Source organism: Pholcus phalangioides, unplaced genomic scaffold (genome assembly GCF_987345545.1).
Source record: "Pholcus phalangioides strain wild (caught in Gottingen) unplaced genomic scaffold, Ppha-v1.0 ptg000024l_1, whole genome shotgun sequence".
Taxonomy (NCBI): domain Eukaryota; kingdom Metazoa; phylum Arthropoda; class Arachnida; order Araneae; family Pholcidae; genus Pholcus; species Pholcus phalangioides.
Genome location: NW_028301616.1, coordinates 28,021,070 through 28,044,172, shown reverse-complemented (window position 1 = coordinate 28,044,172; position 23,103 = coordinate 28,021,070). Strand labels below are relative to the sequence as shown.

The 23,103-nt window shown below is 38.8% G+C and overlaps 1 protein-coding gene across 1 annotated transcript in view; it reads left to right on the top strand.

Moving 5' to 3' along the window:
* Positions 1–23,103, top strand: part of LOC149069129 (neurotactin-like) — a 70,772-nt gene extending 47,669 nt beyond the window's left edge. The window contains exons 2-8 of the mRNA XM_089250656.1: positions 2,846–3,158; positions 5,048–5,954; positions 8,064–8,227; positions 9,138–9,286; positions 10,863–10,934; positions 11,746–11,927; positions 18,593–23,103. Of these exons, the coding sequence (XP_089106782.1) occupies positions 2,884–3,158; positions 5,048–5,954; positions 8,064–8,227; positions 9,138–9,286; positions 10,863–10,934; positions 11,746–11,927; positions 18,593–19,015 (2,172 nt within the window). The 5' untranslated portion in view covers positions 2,846–2,883 and the 3' untranslated portion in view covers positions 19,016–23,103. The remainder of the gene's footprint in view (positions 1–2,845; positions 3,159–5,047; positions 5,955–8,063; positions 8,228–9,137; positions 9,287–10,862; positions 10,935–11,745; positions 11,928–18,592) is intronic.

The window sequence follows — 23,103 nt, the reverse complement described above, 5'->3', positions numbered from 1 at the left end:
TTTATAAGGTCGTCATACCTGGCTTAAACACGCGACAACAGCCTCTGTGAATGCCGGTTTTTATTATTATTATTATTATTATTGACCACGTCATCACCATCACGATCATCGTAATGCTTCTACGCGTACACGATTCCGAATAATGTAAGATAAAAGAGAGAGAGAGGGCAACCTTGAAATAAGCCATCCGACCATGGATACGTGAATGGGCAACTGCCAGATGAGACCAACCTCCTCCTGCCCACAATCACTACTCCACTATTTTCTAACCTCAACCCCTACTAGTAGTACGTGCGTACAATAATGTACGTGCATTTTTCTAACGTACTTCAATTGGGGGAGGGGGGAAAGAAACGTGCAGTTTCTAGTCGACTACTACGGTACTACTTGTGGCAGTAGTCGCAGATTGTTTCTGGAGGACGATAGCACGTATAATGGAAAGCGTAATGATACTGAACATACAGAGCAGGACCTCTCTCTCGTACCACACACGCTTCTCTTTTATTTTATCTCTTAATTATCTCTACTCTTCTCAAAACCCCACGTTCATTGTACCTCTTAATAGCATTCAAGGTTCACTTGGTGTCTGCTTTTCTTGTTTCTCCTCTCGTGCTGTGGGTCGGTTGTGTTTCCACAATACAAAGCGGAAGGCATTTGAGAAACAATGTATAGGAAGTGTCGAGCTTTGTTTCGTTGAAAAGGACATTATGTCTAACACGCGTTTCTTTACCTTGATTTCTCGTTTCGAATGTCTTCATTGTACTTCCGGCAACTCGGTTGATTGATACTGTGTTTGTTACTTCACAATAATGTTTTCATCAACCATAAGCAGAGATTAGCAATTTCTTCAAAGATGTATTTGAATATGCAGGGGTTAGTCGAAAGTGAGATTCTCTACTTCGTTACTCGGATACCAAGGACCAGAGTACTGACAGGGCTGGACTTGAGCAGGTGCGAAGGGAGCGGCCGAACCGGGCCGCAAAAGGGGGGATAGAAATACTTTGATTACATTTTTGACTTCAACTTCTTAAAAAAGCAATAGCTCAAAATTTTTTTCAAGGCAGCGAAACTCTAGCAATTACCCTCTTGAACCCTCTGGCCTAGGGTTTTGACACCCCCCCCCCCCAAAGCCAATACGAGTGATGCTGGTGAATCTGGTTCCTGGGCGCTGGACCAGGATAGGGGGGGGGTGATAAATTCTTCTAAAATAAACACGCAAAATTAAAAATTACACGAGAGAGGCATAATGCATGCTTACCGGCTGAAAGAGAATCTAATTGCGGCCCTGTAGATAATCAGTTTTCTGGACGTGACAGTCCCAACCTTCAAGTGCATGTGGGCACACACACACACACACATTTTTTCGCTGGGCAGCGGGTACCAGCGTCCAAATTTATTGCCGAATGCTTTTTTTTTATGACCATAAAGTGATAGTTTGATAGTAAATCACGGGTGCCAATGTAAACCTCTCGTGCACGAGGGTGCCTATGGACTATGGGGGATGGAAGAACCCCGTTTTAGAAGGACGGAAAATACTTAAACCCGTCCCTGAGTACTGTGCATTAACTTCTGCATCGCTAAGACCAATGGCGTATTTACAGGAAGTAGCTATAGACTTCTCCCCAGGGTAGCAAATGTGAGGGATGAGTGGTCCCTAACTTTTAAAAGTCACAGGTGGTAAAACCACGAATCCGCCTCCACCTAAAGAGTGAATAACCAAACGAGTGACTTAGAGATTTGGCAAGCATGTGAGTGAACTAAAGAGTGTGAAAGAAAGCACGTAAATGACAATAAAACAATAAAAATGAGCGAAAGAGTATGGAACACATGAGTAATAATGAGAGTGATCTAGAACGTGTGAAAGTAATGAACAATAGAGTGATCTAGAGAGGGAGGGACCAGGTCAGTGAGTGAGTGACCAGAAGAGTTACACACTTAACCTAGAGCATGGGAATGACCTAAAGAGTGACCAAGGGACCAGGTCAGTGAGAGACCAAAAGAGTAATCTAGAGAGTGTGGGAGCACGGGAGCGACCAAAAGTGTCGTAGAGCGTGTTCAAGCATGTGAATGATCAAAATAGCGACCTAGGAAGTGTGCGAGCTTGGTAGTGACCAAAAGAGTACGCGAGCATGTGAGTGACCAAAAGAGTACGCAAGCATGTGAGTGACCAAAAGAGTACGCAAGCATGTGAGTGACCAAAAGAGTACGCAAGCATGTGATTGACCAAAAGAGTACGCAAGCATGTGAATGACCAAAAGAGTACGCGCATGCATGTGAGTGACCAAAAGAGTACGCGCATGCATGTGAGTGGCCAAAAGAGTGACTCAGAGAGAGGGGCTGGGGCTAAGCAGGCTATAGCCCAGGGCGTCGAATTCGACGAATGAGTAGTCACAGAAATCAGACTAGAATGGGAAAAGGGCAGCAAAACCATAAATCCACTTCTGATTGGGATGTGGTAGGGCTCTATTTATCCCAAATTGACTTATATGCCATCTTCGAGAGCAAAGTGTGACGTCAGTATTGTCGCAAAAGCCAATCGCTGTTCCTCATCCTGTTCTTTAAACGGTTAGACAAAAGTGTAAGACTCACTTGCAGCGGTAAGACCATTTTTTTTTTGATTCAGAGACGGAGGATCAGATGCGAGTCCACCTTCCTTTTTAGGCGCATTATGTTTTAATGTATGTGCATTTTGATAGGCATTGTGTTATTTTTTTGGACGTCTCTACCGGTTAAACCGCAAAAAAAATTACAGAAAACTCAATTTTTGATTTACTCTGCTCTGATTTGCGATTAAGGGATCCTATTAAAGTTATTTTTATCTCTCTCTCTCTCTCTCTGCTTTCAGTTGAGAACATCGCATAAGAAGCGCCATCAAAAATCACGATGACGGCCGAGCTTGAAGAGCAGCAAGAGAAGACCAACGAAAAGAGTACAGAGGAGAAGCTGGACGAAAAGATAGAGGAACCCGAAGACCTAGACAAGAAGAAGAAGGAAGGACTCGAGGAAGAGAAGGAATCCACCAAAAACGGCGGGAGCAAGAACGACCTCAAGAAGGACGACGAGGTCTTGGAGGTTGAAGCCCAAGAGACCGACGGGGCTCAGGAAGAAGACGAGGTTGCCGTGGCCCCAAAGAAAAAGAAATCCGGGTTGTTCGGAGGGTGAGTTGATATATGACACGACAACTGTCTACTCCACACATGCTCAACCACCGGGCCGCGGCCAGGTTGAAAACCTACTGGTCAGGAAGGCGTCCATACATAGGGGAACGCAGCATTTTCTCGGGGGGGGGGGGGGTTCAGATTTTTTTCGTTTCTGGGGATTTGGGTTTACGTTTTATCCTGCAAAATAACACTATAATCTTGGCTCAAGTGACGTGTATTTGTAAACACGACATACTTCTCTTGAGCATATGTATATAACTAAATACATGACACTGGAACAGCGCCCCAGGTCACTAAAGCGATATGTAAATTTGTCGCGGGTCAGTGATCTATGAATGTGTGCAGCTTAGTTCATTTTCGCAATAGGTTTGAGGTCGGGGGCCACATCAGATGCCTCCGAGAGCCACATTTAGCCCGCAGCCCCCCTTTGCGTACGCCAATGATTCCATACATGCTCGACCTATGGGTTGCGGGCTAAATGTGTCTCTCGGAGGCATCTGATGTGGCCCCCGACCTCAAACCTATTGCGAAAATGAACTAAGCTGCACACATTCATAGATCACTGACCCGCGATAAATTTACATATCGCTTTAGTGACCTGGGGCGCTGTTCCAGTGTCATGTATTTAGTTATATACATATGCTCAAGAGAAGTATGTCATGTGTTTACAAATACAAATAGAAAAGAGCCACACAAGCAAAATGCCCAACGAGGTGGCTGCAAAAACATGCCCATAAAAAATGTGGATGCCACACATAACTAAAATACAGCAACCCAAAATAAGAGCAATTATCACGAGAAATAAAACTAATAAAAACTAATGATTATGATAAAATAAAATACACTGCCCATAAAAAATTATGGTTTAGTTGTTATGTACATATTTATTAATACTCCGGCAGGCAGCCTGCGAAGGCTAACTGTAAAAGCTAAACAGCGGTAGCTGTTGGTATGATGTGAGAGTACATGTGTGCCTGAACAGGGATCCAATATTACCAACTTAATTTGTATATATTACCTGGCTCAATAATAAAATAATAACCATGTAAGATGACTTGTATTGTATGGTCGTTTCAGAAATTTAAGACATCCAGATCGCTTAAGTGATCACGGCACATTCCCATTTTCATTAAGCTGTCCGCAGTACATTTCCAGATCATTTAAGTAGTCCGTGGCCTATTTCCAAAGCACTTGAGCGACCTGTGACACATTTACAGATCAATTAAGTGGCTCGAAACGCTGTTCCAGATCACTTAAGTGGCAGCAATCAATTTCCAGATCACTTAAGTGGCAGCAATCAATTTCCAGATCACTTAGTCACCCACATTTACCTGCGGCCACAGTTCCAGATCTCCCAAAGCAGTCCGCCACACATTTTCAGATCATTCAAGTGGCCCCGTGACACGTTTTCATACCAATGAAGAGGCCCGCACTTCCCAAAAAATTGGGCACCCTTGGTCTACTCCATCGCCGCTGTGGTGGTCGAGTGGTCATAGTGACGGACTCCTCGCATCGTGAGGTCCCGGGTTCGAACGCAACAGTGGGGGTCGACTGAAGTTGGTTTTTAGTTGTTCCCAACTTCGATACGCAAATGCGAGCCGATCTCTCCGTTAAAAAAATCTCGTCACAGAGCAACAAGCCTGCAAAACGGTACAAATACTCAATCCTTACATTTCACTCGTAGATAGCAGCACTGAAAAATTCCAAACACGACACCATATTTGAACTGTTAGGTATCACACCCATCCACACGCACACTTCGAGCACAGCTGAATCGGTAGCAAATCGCCAACGGCCATGGACCAGAGTTGGTTTGAATGAATGGTCGATTTTAATCGTATTATTTTGGTAGCAGCGGTTAACGTAAATGTGATTTCTATGTGCAGGTTATTCAAGAAATCCAAGAAGCAGGAACAAGACAAGGATGATGCAGAAGCCGGAACCGAGCTGTTGGCCAAGGATAACAAGATCGAAATCAAGGAAGAAGAAGACGGAAAGGTCGAGAAATCGGATGGAAACAGCACAGACGTAACCGTTCCAATCGTCGAGGATGGAAAAGTTGGCGACGAGACAGGCACGCCTAATGGGAAGGCCAAGGGAGAGCGCAGGAAGACCGCGAGTCCCCTTTGGATGAGAGTCAGCATCGTACTCGTGGTAGCAGTACTCGTTCTGATCGCCGTCTGCGTAGTCACCATCCTGTCATACTCTTCCCAATCACCCAGAGGCCCCATGGTCGAGCCTTTAGTCATCACCGACTGCGGACCCCTGAGCGGATACATCCAGGACGGAATATACGTGTTCAAAGGAATACCGTATGCGATGCCGCCGACTGGTGAGCTCAGGTGGAAACCGCCTAGTTCTCCTTCCACCCTGGAAGAGTGCTGGTCCGGCACCTACGAAGCCGTCAACGCATCGGCTTACTGTTATCAGAAGCCCATTCCTAATCACGACCTAGAGATGAGCGAAGACTGCTTGTACCTGGATATCATAACGCCGAGTCTTTCCCCGCCGAAGCCGAGGCCGGTCGTCGTATACATACCGGGCGACTATCCCCTGCAGGGGTTCATGCCCTCGGACATCAACTGGAAGCCGACGACGACGTTGGCCGACGAGAAAGACGTCACTTTCGTGACGATCCGGTACAGAACTGGCGTTTTTGGTTTCCTCGTGTTGGAAATGCTGAAGAACAATGTACGACCCCCAACGACGGGCAATTACGGTATCATGGACATGATTGCAGCTCTCAAGTGGATCCAGCGAAACATCAGAAGCTTTGGTGGCGATCCGAATAAGGTGAGGATCGTAAGGTCATTCTATTTACATCATAAAATGCATGACGATGCAACGCAAATCATCAATCATGGCAAATTTCGTCATACAAGGGTGGTTATAAATAAACTGACACTACTGAGACGTATGTAGTGCCCAATCTGATGAAGGTGTTTTCATGAAACTTGGTATATAGGGTATATGGACAATGGAGAAAATAAAGATTCAATAATTTTTAGAAAAGTTCAATTTTTTAACATCAGGTGAAAAAGTGGCAATTTTTTTTTATCGTGGTTGCCTTTCCCCTCATGGTCCAAATAACGTATAAACCAAATTTCAATAAAATATGTCCACTACAACGGGCGCTACGTAGGTCGGAGTAGTGTCAGTTGAATGTCCGGCCAATGTAGAACCTGAACGGGGACATATTTTATTGAAACTTTGTATATACGTTATTTATACCCTGAGGGGAAAGATAACCGCGATAAAAAATTACCACTTTTTCACCTGATGGTAAAAAATTGAACTTTTTTTTCTAAATCTTTCTTTTCTCCATGGTCCATATATCCCGTATACCAGGAGTGGCCAACAGCTGGACCGCGACAAGATGAAAAAAACTATTATATTTTTTATACTAGCTTCCAGTGATGAAATTGTGGTTAATGTAGAAAAAAAATATATTTGTGATTTGACAAAAAAAAGCAGTTTGTATTTTCATCCACACAAACACGCAGGTCACGTGATTGATTTCAAAAACCTACTGTGCGAGTTATAGGAGTAACACTAGCAGATTTTCATACGCAATCATCGGAAGTCAGTGATGGTAATCTCGACGAGTAAAATTTCCCTCAAAAATTTTCCTTTTTTAAGTGTTTTTTCATAAAAATTCAAGACTAATGTGCTGCCGTCTATTAGTAAAAGTATTCAGCCAAGAATTTAGTTGGGGAAAAACATAACTAAAAAACTCATTGCACGGAATCCAGAAGAACATATTACAAAGTATCAAATTATTATTTATGTGATAAACTTCAAACGTTTTATGAAGTAACATTCTCCAAACTCTAGTTAGAGCATTAATATTCATAATTTGCTGGAAGAAAAAAAAAGATGAAAAAGTTTTCTTGACGATTAGCAAATGTAATGAGTTACACGAAGCACAATCATAGATTAGTCCGAGATCAACTCGAGGGCTAAAACTCCACCCCCACTAAATCTCGGAAGGCTAAGTTCGGGCAAAAGAGATCACCATCTACATTTCTATCCCGAAGTACTTGGGAAACGTTTCGCAACCATGAAGACAGCAAAATCCAAGAATCTCAGTGGCTGTTTTTCTAAGACCACACAATAAAGGATCTACTCACTTCGCTGAATCTGATGAGTTGCCGAGAAACTTGGAAAAAAATCAGATATGTGTCAACCTCAAAAAATTTTCCGAATCCAGTTTTGCGGAGTGGATCTCCGACCTTGACAAAAATTCTAAGTGAGGACTTGGCTGGAAGCAGCCCGGTCATCAATAAGCAGACCAAGTTCACCGAGAAGTTTTAACTATTAACCTGGAATCATGTGATGACGGGGGATCCGTCCTTTTTTTTCCGCACTCTGATGACTCCGCGACCAAATTCACTGCTGAAGAAATTCACCGACGTGGCAATTTACTGCTATAAAAATTCACCGGCAAGCAATTCATCGACAAAGTAGGTGAGTGGATGAGCAGATGAATGAGCAGGTGAGCAAGTTACTCATGCGGTCACTCACTGAATCGCTCACTCACCCACACTCACTCACTCACTCGCTTATTCGCTAACTCATTCACCAACACATTCATACTTCCACAACACTCGCTCACACATTCACTCACACTTGCTCAATGACTCGGCCACTCACTCACTAGCGACGAACTGTCGACAGTGAATTGTTTTGTCTGTGAATTTTCTTAGCGCTGAATTTTGCTATCGATGAATTGCACGGCGGTGAGCTTTCCTGCGGAATTTTCCTTAAATGCTGTCAAAGTAAAGTACTTCGAATAAAGCTTGAGTGTGGCGAAATACATTCAATTTATTTTGCAAAATCTCCAATTAAAACGCTCTTCCGTGAAAATGAACAAGTGACAATATAAGCAATTTCATTTTTCAGGTCACTATTCTAGCCCATGGCGGAAGCGCGACGGCAGCTTTGGCGTTGATGGCGAGTAAAAAGACAGATTCACTGTTCAATCAAATGTGGCTGACAGGCCCGGCTGCACGTTTCAGCAATGATACTCTGGAAGACATCAGCAAAGATAACTCCGTATTCCTCAGGTAAAGTTTGTATTCATGTTATAATCGATTTTATATCAGTGTTTCTTAACACATTCTTTTTCCTGAATGTGAATCACATTATCTTCCCGTGGCCCTTCGCCCTTCCCACGATCATCCAGAAACAAGACCCTTTCTATGTATAATGAATTGCTTCTTCAGAAAATTTGTATTGAACAAAAATTTTATAAAGTTGATCACTCTTTCTGTCATTCACATGCTTGTACACGCTTTGCGTCACTCTTTTGGCCATTCCCATGCTTCAACGCTGTTTGGGTCATTCATACGCTCGCTCTTTTGTTTACTCACATGCTTGCAAACTCTCTAGGTCACTCACTGACCTAGTCTCTCGCTCTATAAGTAGAGGCGGATTCGTGGTTATAAAATTTTGCCGCCCTTCTCACATCGTATGAAGGGCGGCACTCGTTCCTCAAATTTGCCACCCCTCTGAACCTGCTGCTCTGGGCTATAGTTCCTCCCCGTAAATACACCACTGACCACAAGAAGGGGTCGTATGTCTCCCGGTTGAGAACCACTGGATTATATTATCTTCGCATTGATTTGTTACGCATTCACAGAGGTGTTTCCTTAGAGGTCATATGTGGCGATAGAATTGAAAGTCCGGGGGGGGGGGTGATTATTGCCGGGAAGGGGATTTCATGATGATGATTTCAATTTATATATAGGCATATACATTAGATCAATCGGCTCACCCTTTGACGCCACCGTATCTCCGCCCATGTTTCAGGTTCGTTACCAAGAACCCACAGAAATAAAAATTCTCAAAGGTTCCAAAATACAAGTCACCTATAACTTGAAAGTGAAATTATAAATAAAGTCTTGATCAGAAAATTTCAGATGTTCTAAAACTTTATTAAAATTTGATTATTATGATAATTTGATTCTGCTGCAGGAAACTGAACTGTGAGTCCATGGAATGCATGTACAACAAAAGTGCAGAGGACATCGTCGCCGCAACTCCAAGCTTCTGGGATTCGGACTGGTCTTTGGACCTTCCAAGTACCGATGAGGAGCAATCTCCCGTGATGACAGTTATCGATGGTGAGAGTTTTTATAATGTTATTCGCTCGTCAAAAATAAGGGAAACAAAAGTACCCACATTATGGACATTTATTGTAATGCATAGCCATAGACAATACAAATACAAAGATGTCCATTAATAAATATGGATGCCAAATATAATATAAAATACGAGATACACAATATAAAAGCACTACCATCACGGAAGAAAGAAGAAAAACTAATAATTAATACTATATAAAACACTGCCCATAAAAAAGATTATGGTTGTCGTATCAAAGTATGGATAGCTTCTCGATTTATCCCAACATGTTTAACGTATTTCTTTTTAAACGTGTGTATTGTATTAGAATTCACAACCCCCAGACGTAAGGGGCCATTCAAGTATTACGTAAGCAGATTTTCAGCTCCCCCCCCCCCCCAACCCCGTCAGCAGCTAAGAATATTTCATATGTTCAAAAAGAGGTGGTTGATGACATAAGCAACCTTCAAACCCCACGTCCCCTTTTGTCATCAAAAGTCAGCAAATCCAAACCCCCCCCCCCGATGCTGACGTAATACTTGAATGACCCCTAAGCTAATCCATTCATTGAAAACCACACATTAGAGAAAAATTCCCTGAGATACCACAGCCATGAGTTGTCCCCTCACTAAACGATACTGATGTCTTCTTGTCGAACTAGCTTATTGACGGTGTGTTAATAACTCATGGTCCATCCTATCCATCCCGTTGGAAATTTTAAGCACTTCGTTCGCATCCCCCCCCCCCCCCGACACCTCCGTTCCTCTAATGTGAGCATATATTCAAGAGATAGGTTTTTTTCTTCATAGCTCACGTCTTGTGTGCCAACAAGAGCACGCGTGGCCCTTCTCCGTACCCCTTCAACCAAGTCTATGTCCCTCTGTACGTATGGTCTCCAAATATTTACAGCATACTCCAGTCCAGGACGATCTACGCCTTGGAAAAGCGGAAGAATGACTTTAGGGGAACTCGAAGAAACATTTTTTAAGAATGAGACCGAGCTTTATTTTCCTTTTCGTTTTTTCGACCACCGCTGAACAATGTTCAAAAAACCTAAGCCGCTGGTCAATGAGAATTCCAAAATCGGCGACCAAATACCAGTGCCTCCTGAAAGATACAGTAACACGATCTGAATGTCTTTTTTTCTTTTTTTTTTGAATTCGAGAAGACTGGAGACCCATCGACTTTTCCCAAGGGTGCTCAAGCTGGACATGTTCCACAGGCCTCTCAAGTGATCTGAAACACTGTCGTGGGTCACTTGAGTGATCTGAAAATGTGCCACCGGCCACTTGAGTGATCCGGGAATATGCCGTGGGGTGACTTAATTAATATATAAATGTGCCTGTTAGATTATTTCTACAAAACTGGGTTTGAAGTCCCGGGAAACATCAGATGACTCCGAAGATCACATCTGGCCCGCGGTCCGTAAGTTAAGCACGTACGGTGGTACACATTTTTATAGTATGAATTATATACAGTATATATATATATATACACGATATGCAGATGCTATTTATTTCAAAATTCAAGTACATTTAAAGTAGCTTCATAACTTTTTTGCTTGGCATTTCACAGGAAACGTATTATATGATACTCCATTCAATATGTGGGAGGCAGGAGATATCCATAAAATCCCAGTGGTCATCGGTAAGTCTGAATATATGAGATAGTTCATGTAAATTTACTCTTGAATTGATGAATCCCATTAATTTTTGCTTTATTATCTATAGTGCAATATTGTTTTTCCCATGTTTCGTGTGGTTAGTTCAAAATTAATTTTTTTGATTAATGTGATAACTGTTAGGACTGGTTAAAGTCAGTACTGTTATGAAGCCTTTTATTGTCCAAGTGTTATACAGTACAAAGATGAATTTTAATTATATCGACATTTTATTGAATTCAATGTGTTTTAACAATCTGCATAAAAAAAACTGAAAATTTGGGATGAATATCCCGGTGTTCCTAGCGACCTGGAAAGTCAGGGAAATTTGTGAGGGAAAGGTCAGGGGAAATGTGAATATTCGGGAAAAATTCTGTGAAGGGCAAAAAACCGAAACTCAAAAAACATTTTGAGGGTTAAGATCTTGAATTCCTTGCTTTTTAGGAGATTTGATCTAAGGAAAGACGGAAATTTTTGAGTTTTGATGAATCAAAATGATCAAGCAGATTTCGCTGGCAGTATTCAAAATGACGTTAATGCTGTGTTTTTCAAAGTGTGCGTCCCGGCTCCCAGGGGCGTCGCGGCAGGCTGGAGATATTCATTTGTGCGACTATTTTTGCTTTGAGGTGGTTATTTTATAAGTAAAAACATCTATCAAAAAAGTATGGGGGAAAAAAATGCAGATGAAGCCATGAATTGGGGAAAGGAGCCGCGGTGACAGAAGTTTGAGAACCACTGAGTTAATGTGATTGCCAATCCATTTCAAACGGTTAACTTACGTTCCGATATTTCTTTCAGGATCAGCTGCTCAAGAATCGGGTTCTTCCAAGTTGTTACCAGACTTGGCCACGTGGAGCTGGCAAGATTTCAGCGATTATGTCAGTGAGAAACTTGGTGCTATTAGCTCAAATTTGACTGTTTCGGCCATTGAATTCTACGCCAGAAATTCGTCTTCGCCACTGCAGCAGTTCCATTCAATGGTAAAATTTGCAGTGTTTCCCTCTTTCGTTTTTTTTTCTGTGGCCTATTATTTGTTTATTTACTTATTTATGCAATATTGTTGGCCTAGAGGCCAAGGCTATACAAATTTGATTTACACACAGATATTTGGTAACATTGGACAAGAAATCAGTTCGTAGAGGAATTGACAGTAGCGGAGGGGAATTCGTTCCGATCAACTATGGTAGGGGTGACCAACCAAGCCGTGTTAGAATCAATCAATGCTGGTGCCACTCTATGCAAACCACGCGTCACGTTTTTACGGGACGTGAGCATTCTCTCGGTTCTTGCAAAATATTATTCGGCTGTCCGCTTATTTTCATAAAAATGTTCAGTTTGCCGTTCTTTTGAGTTCTAAATTGAGTTTATTTTTGAGTCATAAATTCTGGATTATCTCAGTCCAGATTGTGTGTGTACGTATTTAGTAGAAGTCATCTTACTTACACCATGTTGGGCATAGACACCGGATCCTGAGGACTCAGGGTGCTTGCCCCCCCCCCCCAATAAATTTTGTGAGAGGGCTTAGCCACTCCCCTCCTCCAGGAATTCATTAATGTACAGTGTAATTGCATTATATAATGCATGTTCTCTATGTGGGCGATCGTGAATCTCGTACGCATGAGACGTCCAGGAGCTGCCCAAACATGAAAAACCTAACGCATTGAACACAAAGTCATCACATAGGCATTCTTAAAATAATAAGCTACCATACTAAATATAGGTTTCGTAGCCTATATACAAGACACATCATTCATAAGAAAAGGATTGTTCAAAAGTTGGAGAGAATATCTTACAATGAAAAATTGAATAGAATTTAATTTCTCTAATTTTTGAAAAGTTGGTGTTAGGAAAGAAGCTGCATTTAAAACAGTCGGTAGAGGCAAAAATAGGTTTTAATTTTTTGCAGTGGTCAAGTCTTTGAGATATAGTAAGGCTTATTTAGAATATCGGACGCATCGAAATTTTGTTGACCATGAATAATTGTATAAAGCATGGCTAATCGAGAGATAAAGTGGATGTAAAGAGATTAAGTTCGTGTCTAAGATCGGAAAGGGAACTAAAAGAGGATCAGCAGTCGTGAATAAAGCGCGTAGATTTATTTTGGATAGATTCAAGTTTGTCGATGTTATTGGCGTTACTGTAAGTTTATTGAGAGACATTTCTGGTAAATACAATCGACATGATTATTCCAACGTAGAGAGAGAGAGATTAGCCGAGATAATGACACCCAGGTGTTTAATTTGAGAAACTAGGGATATATAGTTACGTTATTGATCGAGTATGAACATTCTAGGGGAAGAGTTTTATACGAGAAACTCTCACATGAAAACTGTTTCTGAAATGTTGATAGGCATACTGTCAAAATGAGCACCAGTCTGAGATGGAAATAAGATTATGTTGGAGAATTTCTTGATCGGATTCGTGATTAATGATGCGGTAAAGTACACAGTCAACAGCAAAAAATGTAATTATACAGTTGAGGGTTTCAGAAAGATCGTTTATATACATGAGAAACAATGGTGAGAAAACAGCTTCCTAAGGCGTACCTGAATTAACGGTGGTAAATTGGGAGTCGTGATCTTTAAAATGGACAAATTATTTACCATTCTTAGGAAAGCTTCGAACCATTTGAGCTATTGTACATTCAGACCAAGATTTGAAAGTCTAAGAAGTCTATCACATGAGGAACTTTATCGTAGGCTACCTTAACTTTAATGATATTAAAGTAAAAGTAGCTTAGTATGGTATGCATGTGTTATTGTGTGAAATGCTGTAAAGCTGTTGATTAAAAGAGATATAGGAGATCTGGTAAATATAGACTTCAACCTATAATCCTTAGAAAAAATATCGAGAGTTAAACTTAGATGCAACTGCAATAAGTATTTGCAATGCATTACGATGTGGGGGCACAGGCTTCCCCTGATAAAAAAACAACAACAGATAAATCAGTTTCTGTATAGAGTCTTGAATTCTATGCCCCAATTGCCGATTATTGCACCAACATAAATACCGTTGGGCTTGAAGTATTAAGGCGAAAAGTGAAAAATAATAAAAAATGTGCGTATTATTAAGTAACATTATGTGAAGTTCGGAAACATTTTGCTTGTAGTTCATTTATTAATGCTGAATTGAATTCAAGAGATTAAGTGAAAAAAATGAGATATGAAAATATGCATTCTTAATGCTTAACAAGATTTATTTAAATTAATAAACAGTAAGTTAATTTTATAATAAAAAAATCCGATTTAAATTTTTAAAAAAAAATCTGATTTAAATAAAAAATTTTTTTTTAAGAAATCATTTTTTCATACCTTGGCCATTGGCGTAATTCAGAATCTAATTTCGAAAGTATTTTTGTTACAGCCAAGTCTGGCCAATGAGTAAAGCAACCGTTTCGTTGGCTAGACTTCAAATATTGGCATCTTCGCAGCCAGGGCCGCAACTAGTGGGAGCAGGCGGATCTCATGCTCCGGACCAGAGGGGGGGGGGCGCAAATTTTATTCTCAAACCTCTCCTTCAACATTACAAGGGGGTGCCAAAATGCGCACTTGCCCTGGGTAACCAAACATCTAGTTGCGACCGACCAATTACTTCGTGAAGAGCCTAGACACCGGCTGTAATATTCATAGAAAATTGTCGAACAAAAATACTACGTAACAATTCCTCAAAGAACGCAAAGATGGGTTACAGCACGTGCGTATAAACGCGAACCGAACTTGATAGTCCCGTTAAAGTAATTGGATGCAAGTACTCCAGGAAATCCAACTTGAAATCAGATTTAAATTCAAAGTTAAATATCTTAACAAAAGTATTATTAATAACAAATTGTAAATGAATATATATTTATAAATATTTTTTTATATTTTGTTGTATATGTGTTCGTTAAATATCTTCTAATTTATATTAAAATCTTTTTTGAGATTAGTTGAGTAGTTAAAAATTTAATCAATAGATGACGCTGCTCAAGAGTAATTCGAATGTGCATACCGAGAGTGTTTGTCGAATTTTTTTTTTTTTTTAAATAGACTTTTTGATTGAGACACGTGATAGTCGAAATACAAATACAATACACTTGACGAACCGAAAGTTGACTGCCGAATTAAAAGACCCAAACAATTTTTTGAGGTCCTTAATGTCATTATCTCGGGAGCGAAAAGTCCGCATCCAAAATGACAAACATAATTATACAGTTTAATTAAATTGTAACAGAATTACACAGAAATGCTTGAAAACCTTTTGATGAAAAAAGGATAATTTCAGAATTTTTGAGTGAAATTATTTCTGAACTATTAAAAGAAAAATATAGTCAAACCTCTCTTTCTCAAAAATTCTATTTCTCGAATAACTGTCTCGAAAAATGGAAAAAAAAAAATCATTGCATTTTCTGAACTAAATCAATGAATTTTCACCTCTACGAAAGTTCCTTTTCTTTCAAGTAAAAATTTCTTTTCTGGCTTTTCGCCGGAGGTGAAAGAAAGTGGATAAGGAAGAATTATTCGTATTATACAGCCCATTGTGTTGCTGGATCTTGTCGATTTTATAGGCATGGCCCCCACAAGGGGTGGGGTGGGCTGACAAGGCTCCAGACCTGGGGCCCGGGATGATTATGATCATTTTTTTTGTTTCTTCACGCTATAAATTCATCATAAAGGGGCCCCGTGAAAGTCTGGTCGGGGGCCCGTAAAAGATCCCAGCCTAGGGGCCCTGCTTCAGGATGTAAGGGGCCATGATTATAGGTGATTGATACTGTGTATGTCGTCGTTGTGATTTAATATGTCGATACTGTAATCGACGGAAGGGTGGATGCCATGTGTGGATGGCTTGTTCAGCGTGGAAGAAAGTCAGACAACAGATAATTCAAAGTTACTTCAATCTCAGTGATGAAGGAATCAGATCTGGTGAACCACTCGAATTTCCATGAATCTCAGAATAAAGTTGAACACGGAATTTCAGAACATTTCAACTAAAACAACTTCGAACGTATTTTAGTGTATACTGTAATTGAACATTGATTGTGCAACTTGACCAATAAATTTCATCAGCATGTAGTAAAAATATAGTACGGTATTTTTTAGTTTGTAAATCAATCGAATTTTTCGCCATTATTTTGGGCGTATTTTTCCTTTCTTACTAAAAAAAACTCGAAAACACTCTATCGCGAATTTTTTTTTGATTTCGTCATAGAGAGGTTTGACTGTAATTTCCGAATCATTTGAAGTAATTTCAGAATAAGTGAAAAGCTCCAATTATTTGGGGCACTTTTTTTCTGGGGTTCGTGTTGGTTATAGAGGCGTACGCGGGGGGGGGGGGGGTCACGTGCAGACCAAAAATTTAAAAAAAATCAATTACCGGTATTACGTTAAAAAAAATCAAAATATCGAAATAAAATATCTTTTATATGCTATTTTAATCTGAAGGTTGGTAACTCATTTCTCGGGTAGAAAATTTTTGTGCTCCCTCCCCCAAGCCTTTTATGTCCCCTCCAAAGGTCGATCCTACGTACACCCCCTGGTTGGCCAGTTCGTTAAGACGCCACTGTTCTCCACATCAAGTCCTTGTGAGTCGGGAATCCATCTTTCAATTCCAAATACCGCATTATGACTTGGTGTGGGGTCCCGCGGGCTTCTTCGGGAGTTGGAAATTGGTCCTGCAGTGTCTGAACGGTTGAAGACCCTTGTTTTATATAGTTGTTGGAATGCTTATTATTGGTTTCATAATAAATGGTGTCCTATAAATTTGAACGGATTTTTAAAAAAATCAGTGAATTGACGTTTAGAGTGCGATTTGTGCCCTTATCGATTAGGAAGGACATAAGAGAGACTTAAAAGGCAGAAAATCGGATTTTTTCGGGGACAAGAAAAAGTCATTAGTCAAAATTACCGTCAGTAGGTAGCGCTGCATAGCCCTGTTGCCTGATAATAAGCAAATTTAATCGCTACAAAACGATGGGAAAATCAACAAGTAGAAAAACCAAATACTACCTAGATATTAGTGAATGCGAATCAAATTACGCGTCTGTTATATTATTATGTATTTTTTCAAAGACGGCGATATTGACACTGGCAGAAAAGACGCATTTAGTGAAGTTTCTGTAATCTAGATGTGTTTCCCATGTACAGTCGGCCCCACTTAAACGGATATCAACGGTTTCCGCTCACAACATCGAATATCGATTAAGTGAGGTTATCCGACTATGCGGAGAACAATTCAATAGCCGTTAAACACCATTAGTAGAGTTTGTATATCAAAACTGATGAAGGATCAATACTAATAACGCTTCTGGGATGAATCAAACACCAAAATTGAAATGAGAATTATATTCAATTACGACGACCGCAATATCCAATATTTTTTTTGCTTTTCATTGCGAAAATGAGCGCTCTCTATGGGTTCAACAGAGAATAAAAATAAAATAATTAAATGCACGAACTGAGATGACAACTTAGATACTTCGAGGCTACTACTAACACCTTCTATAGCAGAAAGTCTCAGTGCGAAGCTTTGACGTCATTGAAATCGTCCATTTCACCTGTAGCCATTGAATATAGCAAGCTGACGTAAGCTGAATCTTTTAGCTTTTTTTGCAGTATATTCAATGAGTATAGAGGCGGGCGGCAATTTTTTAGGGCGGATCAAACAACACCGATATAAAATTATCGAATTTCGTCCCCGGCAGCAAAAATCCTAGTTACTACAGGTGAAATGGACGACTTCAGTGACGTCACGAGCTGCGCGTGGAGGCTTTCTGCTATAGAAGGCGTCGCTAGTACCCACTCTCGAATCTAGGTTTTTCTGTCTTAACTTGGCAACATATTTGTCATTAATTTCAAATGTTTTATCCAATAAAAATAATATACAGGTTGTATATAGCTAACAGCACACACCGACCGCAATTTACTGGTGAACCGGTGCTCCTAGAAGCATACTTCCAGTTAGAAAACGTATCCAAATAACATGTAGAGGCTTCAGATAAGTCATTCATATTTCAAGGAGTTGCACAGTTTTATTAAAATAAAAAACAAATTTTTATACAGGCGCACGGCCCTCAAAAACCCAATCAGAAGTCTTGTCTACCCTGTCTCTCCGGAGGCCAACTAGTTGGCTAATATACAATATTTTCTGAGATATTTAAATTCAAAAAATTCAGAAAAATTTAAAAAAAACATTAACGAAAAATGTCCCCTCATTCATGCGGTTTTTTTCCAATTTTTATCCATATTTTTTGAATTCAAATATCTCTCATATGGGAAAAAAGGATATAAACATCCCCTCCAGGGTTGCTGTTGGAGTTCTTCCCCTCCCTCCATTTCTCCCCTACTGAAGAATGAACCCTCTCTTCACGTGATGTGAAAGTCATACAAGGTCAGAGGCCATCTTTACGTGGTCACACTTTATACACAAATTTCAATATTTGACGAGCGCTTGTCTACTTAATTACTAAATCCACTTCACTGGTAAATTACTTGATGCTTGTAAACGGACCTTTACGTTGATTATTTTAAACCCAGCCCAAATTTCTCGGGGCATCCTGTATCTATTGTTACTTTGAAAAGAACAATGTTTATAAAATTTATTGGTGTTGGAAATTTACATGCACATGAAAGTTATGGATTTTTTCGATAACATTTTCCTATCCGACTTCCAGGTATCCGACATCAGGACGACATGTCCGATCCAGCATCTGATCCAGCACCTGGACGACGCCCTGGAGAAGAACGTCTACTGGTATTTGGTGGATTACAAGCCGAGTTCACCCGTTCAGTTCTCCAACGATTCGGCTTCGGTGGCGTTATCGGTCCACGGCCTGGACGTGGCCGCCATATTCGGGCAACTGCACAGATACATCTCTCCGATGACGCCGTCAGACATCAAGTTCCAACGCAACATGCAGGATCTCTTCTACAGTTTTGTATATAAAGGTGCTCCGGAAGTCAGCCAAGAACTATTGATGTCATCCGGTTTCATAAATATCATCGGTGGTCACATCCAGAGTAGGATGACACCTTACGAAAATTGCCATTTATGGGATAGGGAAGACATATACCCGACATACGCTAAGTTAAATTGAATCCAATTTTTTGGAGAGACCTGAAATTTTTTTTTTGTAGCACTGGTCTCTTCATTCCATGGAGCTGTTTAAAGCTTTAGTGTATATAGTAAATGTTCAAATCAAAGTGTCAAACAAACATTTAAAGCAGGGGTCTTCAACGCATGGCCCGCGGGCCGCATGTGGCCGTCGAAGTTTATTGCAGTGGCCCGTCGACGAAGAAGGCTTACATAGTTATTGAATTTTCCGAAATGCCGAACAAGAACCTCAATGAAGGTGTCCTTGTAGTGAGCAAAATTGGTGAAATAAATAATTTCAAAATTACTTTTTGGAGAAAATTTCAGACTAATGAAAAATAATTTCCAAATAACGTACTTTTAGAAAACATTTCAGAACTAATGAGAGAAATAATTTTCAAAACTAATGAAAAATTATTGAAAAAATATAGTTTTTTATAAATATTGAAAGAGAAGTCATTTCTCAATCGGTGAAATGAAGTATTTCGCAATACTTGAAAATTAACTAATGAAATTCATAATTAATTTTAAAAAAATATTTCGAGATAAAAATGTAAATGCATACTTAATGAAAAAAATTTCTGAATTAATGAATTCATAATCAATGAAAAAATATTTCAAGATTTTCTGAGAAAATAATTCCGAAATTAATGAAATTCATAATGAATGAAAAAACATTTCAAGATTAATGAAAATTGATATCTGATGAAACATAATAATTTTCAATTGCTGAAATTTATAATCGATGAAAATTCCTATTTGATGAAAAAAAAAAACGATTTCTGAATTAGTTAATGAAATTCATAATCAATGGCAAAATGTTTCACGATAATTATAAAATTTTATATTTGATGACAAAATAATTCCTGAATTAATAATTCTTAATTGACAAAATGCTTCAAGATAAAAATGAAAATTCAAACTTAATGAAAAAGTAATTTCTTAATTTTTTAATGAAATTCATAATCAATGAAAATTTTTTTCAAGATTAATGAAAATTCATATTTGATGAGAAAATAATTCCTGAATTAATGAAATTCATAATGAATGAAAAAAATATTTTAAGATTTATCAAAATTCATATTTGATAAAAAACAATAATTTTTTAATTAATGAAATTTATAACCAATGAAAAAATAATCGCTCAAATATTAGCGACAATTTTTATTTGATGTAAAAACAATCTCACAATAAATAAAATTCTCCAATAATATAGGGGAGCCCTTGTTAAATTCAGAGCTTTGGGCCTCGTTGGCCCCGCTCACTGAGACGTTAATGCGTGAATCTAGATACCGCATAATGACTTATTATTGGCCCTCGGGCTTCATGGAAATATTTTTTGGCCCGCAATTTCTGTGAAAGGTCGAAGACCCCTGATTTAAAGGAATAAAAAAAAAATTGCTCACTGTCTTTTTTCTCCCTTGTTAAAAGATAAACCCAAATTTACGATAGAAAACTCCCCTGAAGTTTTTCCTAAATATTTTAACAATTTTTTTTTACACGTAATTTTAATTTACGTATTAAGAGTGTGAGTTATAATGATCGATAAGGTCCTCTTTGGAGATAGAAGACTCTCCTCGTGTAGCTGGAGGAATTTTGAAGGGAAAAAATCCAATAATTTATGACACATTGAACACATATCAAATTTATAAGTAATTTTTTTAGGGGGCAGTGGAGAGTTTTAACGTCAAAATCCATGATTTTTCGAAAATTTTGACGGCCGTCTTGGTATTTTGGATGCATTTATGTATGTAAAAGATTCCAAGTATTCCACACGAACAATTTTTTTTTTTCGTATTTAATGATGGTTTAATTACTTATACATATGAATTTGGTATTTCACTCAGGGTCGTCTCAATTTTACTATGGGTTCCTGGGCATAGTAATGCGCTGAGAACTTTGATAACTTGCTGGAAGTAAGGTTTTATAAATTGAAATGACCCTGCATTTACCTTTCGATAAAAAAAAATTACTGAAATTCACTTCACACATACGGAGCAGTGTTTCTTGACCCTTTTTTCGCCCATGGGCTCCTTTAACCCTCATTTTTCTTCTCGTGCCCCCCGTCTCATCTAGGGCCCCGGACCTCATTCATTAGATTTTTTTTGAGTAAATAAATATGGTCAATTTTTATATCCCGTCGGCTAATAGAGTTTATTCGGGGTTTTTTATGCTGGGCCGTCTCGTTATCACGAGCACCTGGACAGAGTGGTCTTCTGGGGCCCCCCCAGAACTTTCTGAAAGCCCATTAGCTGGAAATAACAGCTTGAATATTTACACACTCATGCTCAAAAATCATTGCACCATATCTCGTTATAAGCGGTTTGCGGGAAAATTTCTCCCCAAGATTTTGATCCGGACCCAACCTTTACGTACCACTAAATAGTGATTTCTGCAGTACTGATTGGGTCAGTCTGTGTTGGCCACCTATCATGGCCTTCCTTCCATTTGATTTTTACCCGTGGCCAGGGTGTCAAGAGATACAAGTAGAGGTAATGATGGCCAGGGCCTCAGATATAGGGAAGCCCGCCCATCTGGTGACACGGGCGTTGTATTAAAAATGGCACCAAAAATCATCCTTTAACTGCTTCTTCTACATTACTACGGGGGCGCTACAATATATGCTGGCCCCGGGTGACAGAGTATCTAGTTGTGGCCCTGCCCGTGGCCCTCTTGGACTATCCCATGGGCCACCCCCCCCCCCAGGTTGAGAAACACTGATTATTGAGTATATTATATTGTCAATATAAAGGAATAAGAGTACAATTCTGTAGCATAGATTTATTAGAATATTATGATATTTTCTCTCATTGAAACAAGTATTATTTTTTGTGTTTTTTTATGTATACAGCTTTAATTTTTTTCGAAAAATTTCATGTGAAATGACTGATTTTTTTTTTTTAAATTCGTGAATTATTTTGTGTGTAGAAAATGCTTTTTTGTATATTTTTTCTACGTGTTCAAGTATTTTATTTTCATTTTTTTTTAATATACATATCTCTATGTATGTGGGGTTTTTTGAATCTATCTTATACTTGATCTCAATATTTGACTGACATTTATACAATTTTATTTTTAAATGATTGATATCAATTTTTTTTATGATGTTATACACACGAAAGCTCAAATGTTATACAATTATTGATTTTTTTTTTGAAAGTATGTATTTAGTAACTGCATTTAGGGCCGTCTCCACATTATCATTGGGCCCCTGGGGAAAGTTGTACTCTGAGGTCTCTTTCTGATTGGAAGTACTTGCCACTCGCCGATTTACTTACTTATTTTCGAAAATCAGTGCAAGATCTCATTATATTATGGAGGCCCTATACTCCTGAGGTACCTAGGCCCAGGTAGGCCCCATGTGTGTGGACGGCCTTCACTGCATTGAAGTTTTATCAAAGGCTTATTGCAAATGGATTGAACATTACAAATGAAATGATTGTAAATGGCTTTTAATTGTATGAAACTTATCATTGATAATTGATTTTTAAAAATTTTATGATTGAGAACATGACAATTGATAATATAAAATTGTTTGTTGATAATTTATTTTAGAAATTTCAGAGAGTTTTTAGTGTAAAATCACATTTGTTGGTGATTGATTGGGTAAAATTTGTAATTGATGATGGATTTTCGAAAATCCGTAATTTATAATTCAGAAGTGACCGTGAAAAATTCATAATTTACAATTGAATAATTGATGATGACAATTTAATGATTGACAATTGAATAATTGATGATGACAATTGATAACCGATATTAAAAATATTGGTGATTGATATTTAAAAATTGATCATTGGTCATTAAAATTGGTAGATGGAAATCACAATTGGTAGTAAAAGTTGCTACCTAGAATCAAATGTGAAAAATCGGTAATTTAGAATCAATTTTAAAAAATCGACAATTTATAGTAAAAAATTGATGATTGATAACTGACCTTTGATTGTAAAGATCAATAATTGAAAATTAATCGGCAATTAACAAATAATCGTTAAAAAATCGATAATTAGTGATCGACGGTTGACGATGCTTATATGATAATTATTTATTTTAAGAAATTTATAATTAAGAACATAACTAAAAATTTATTGC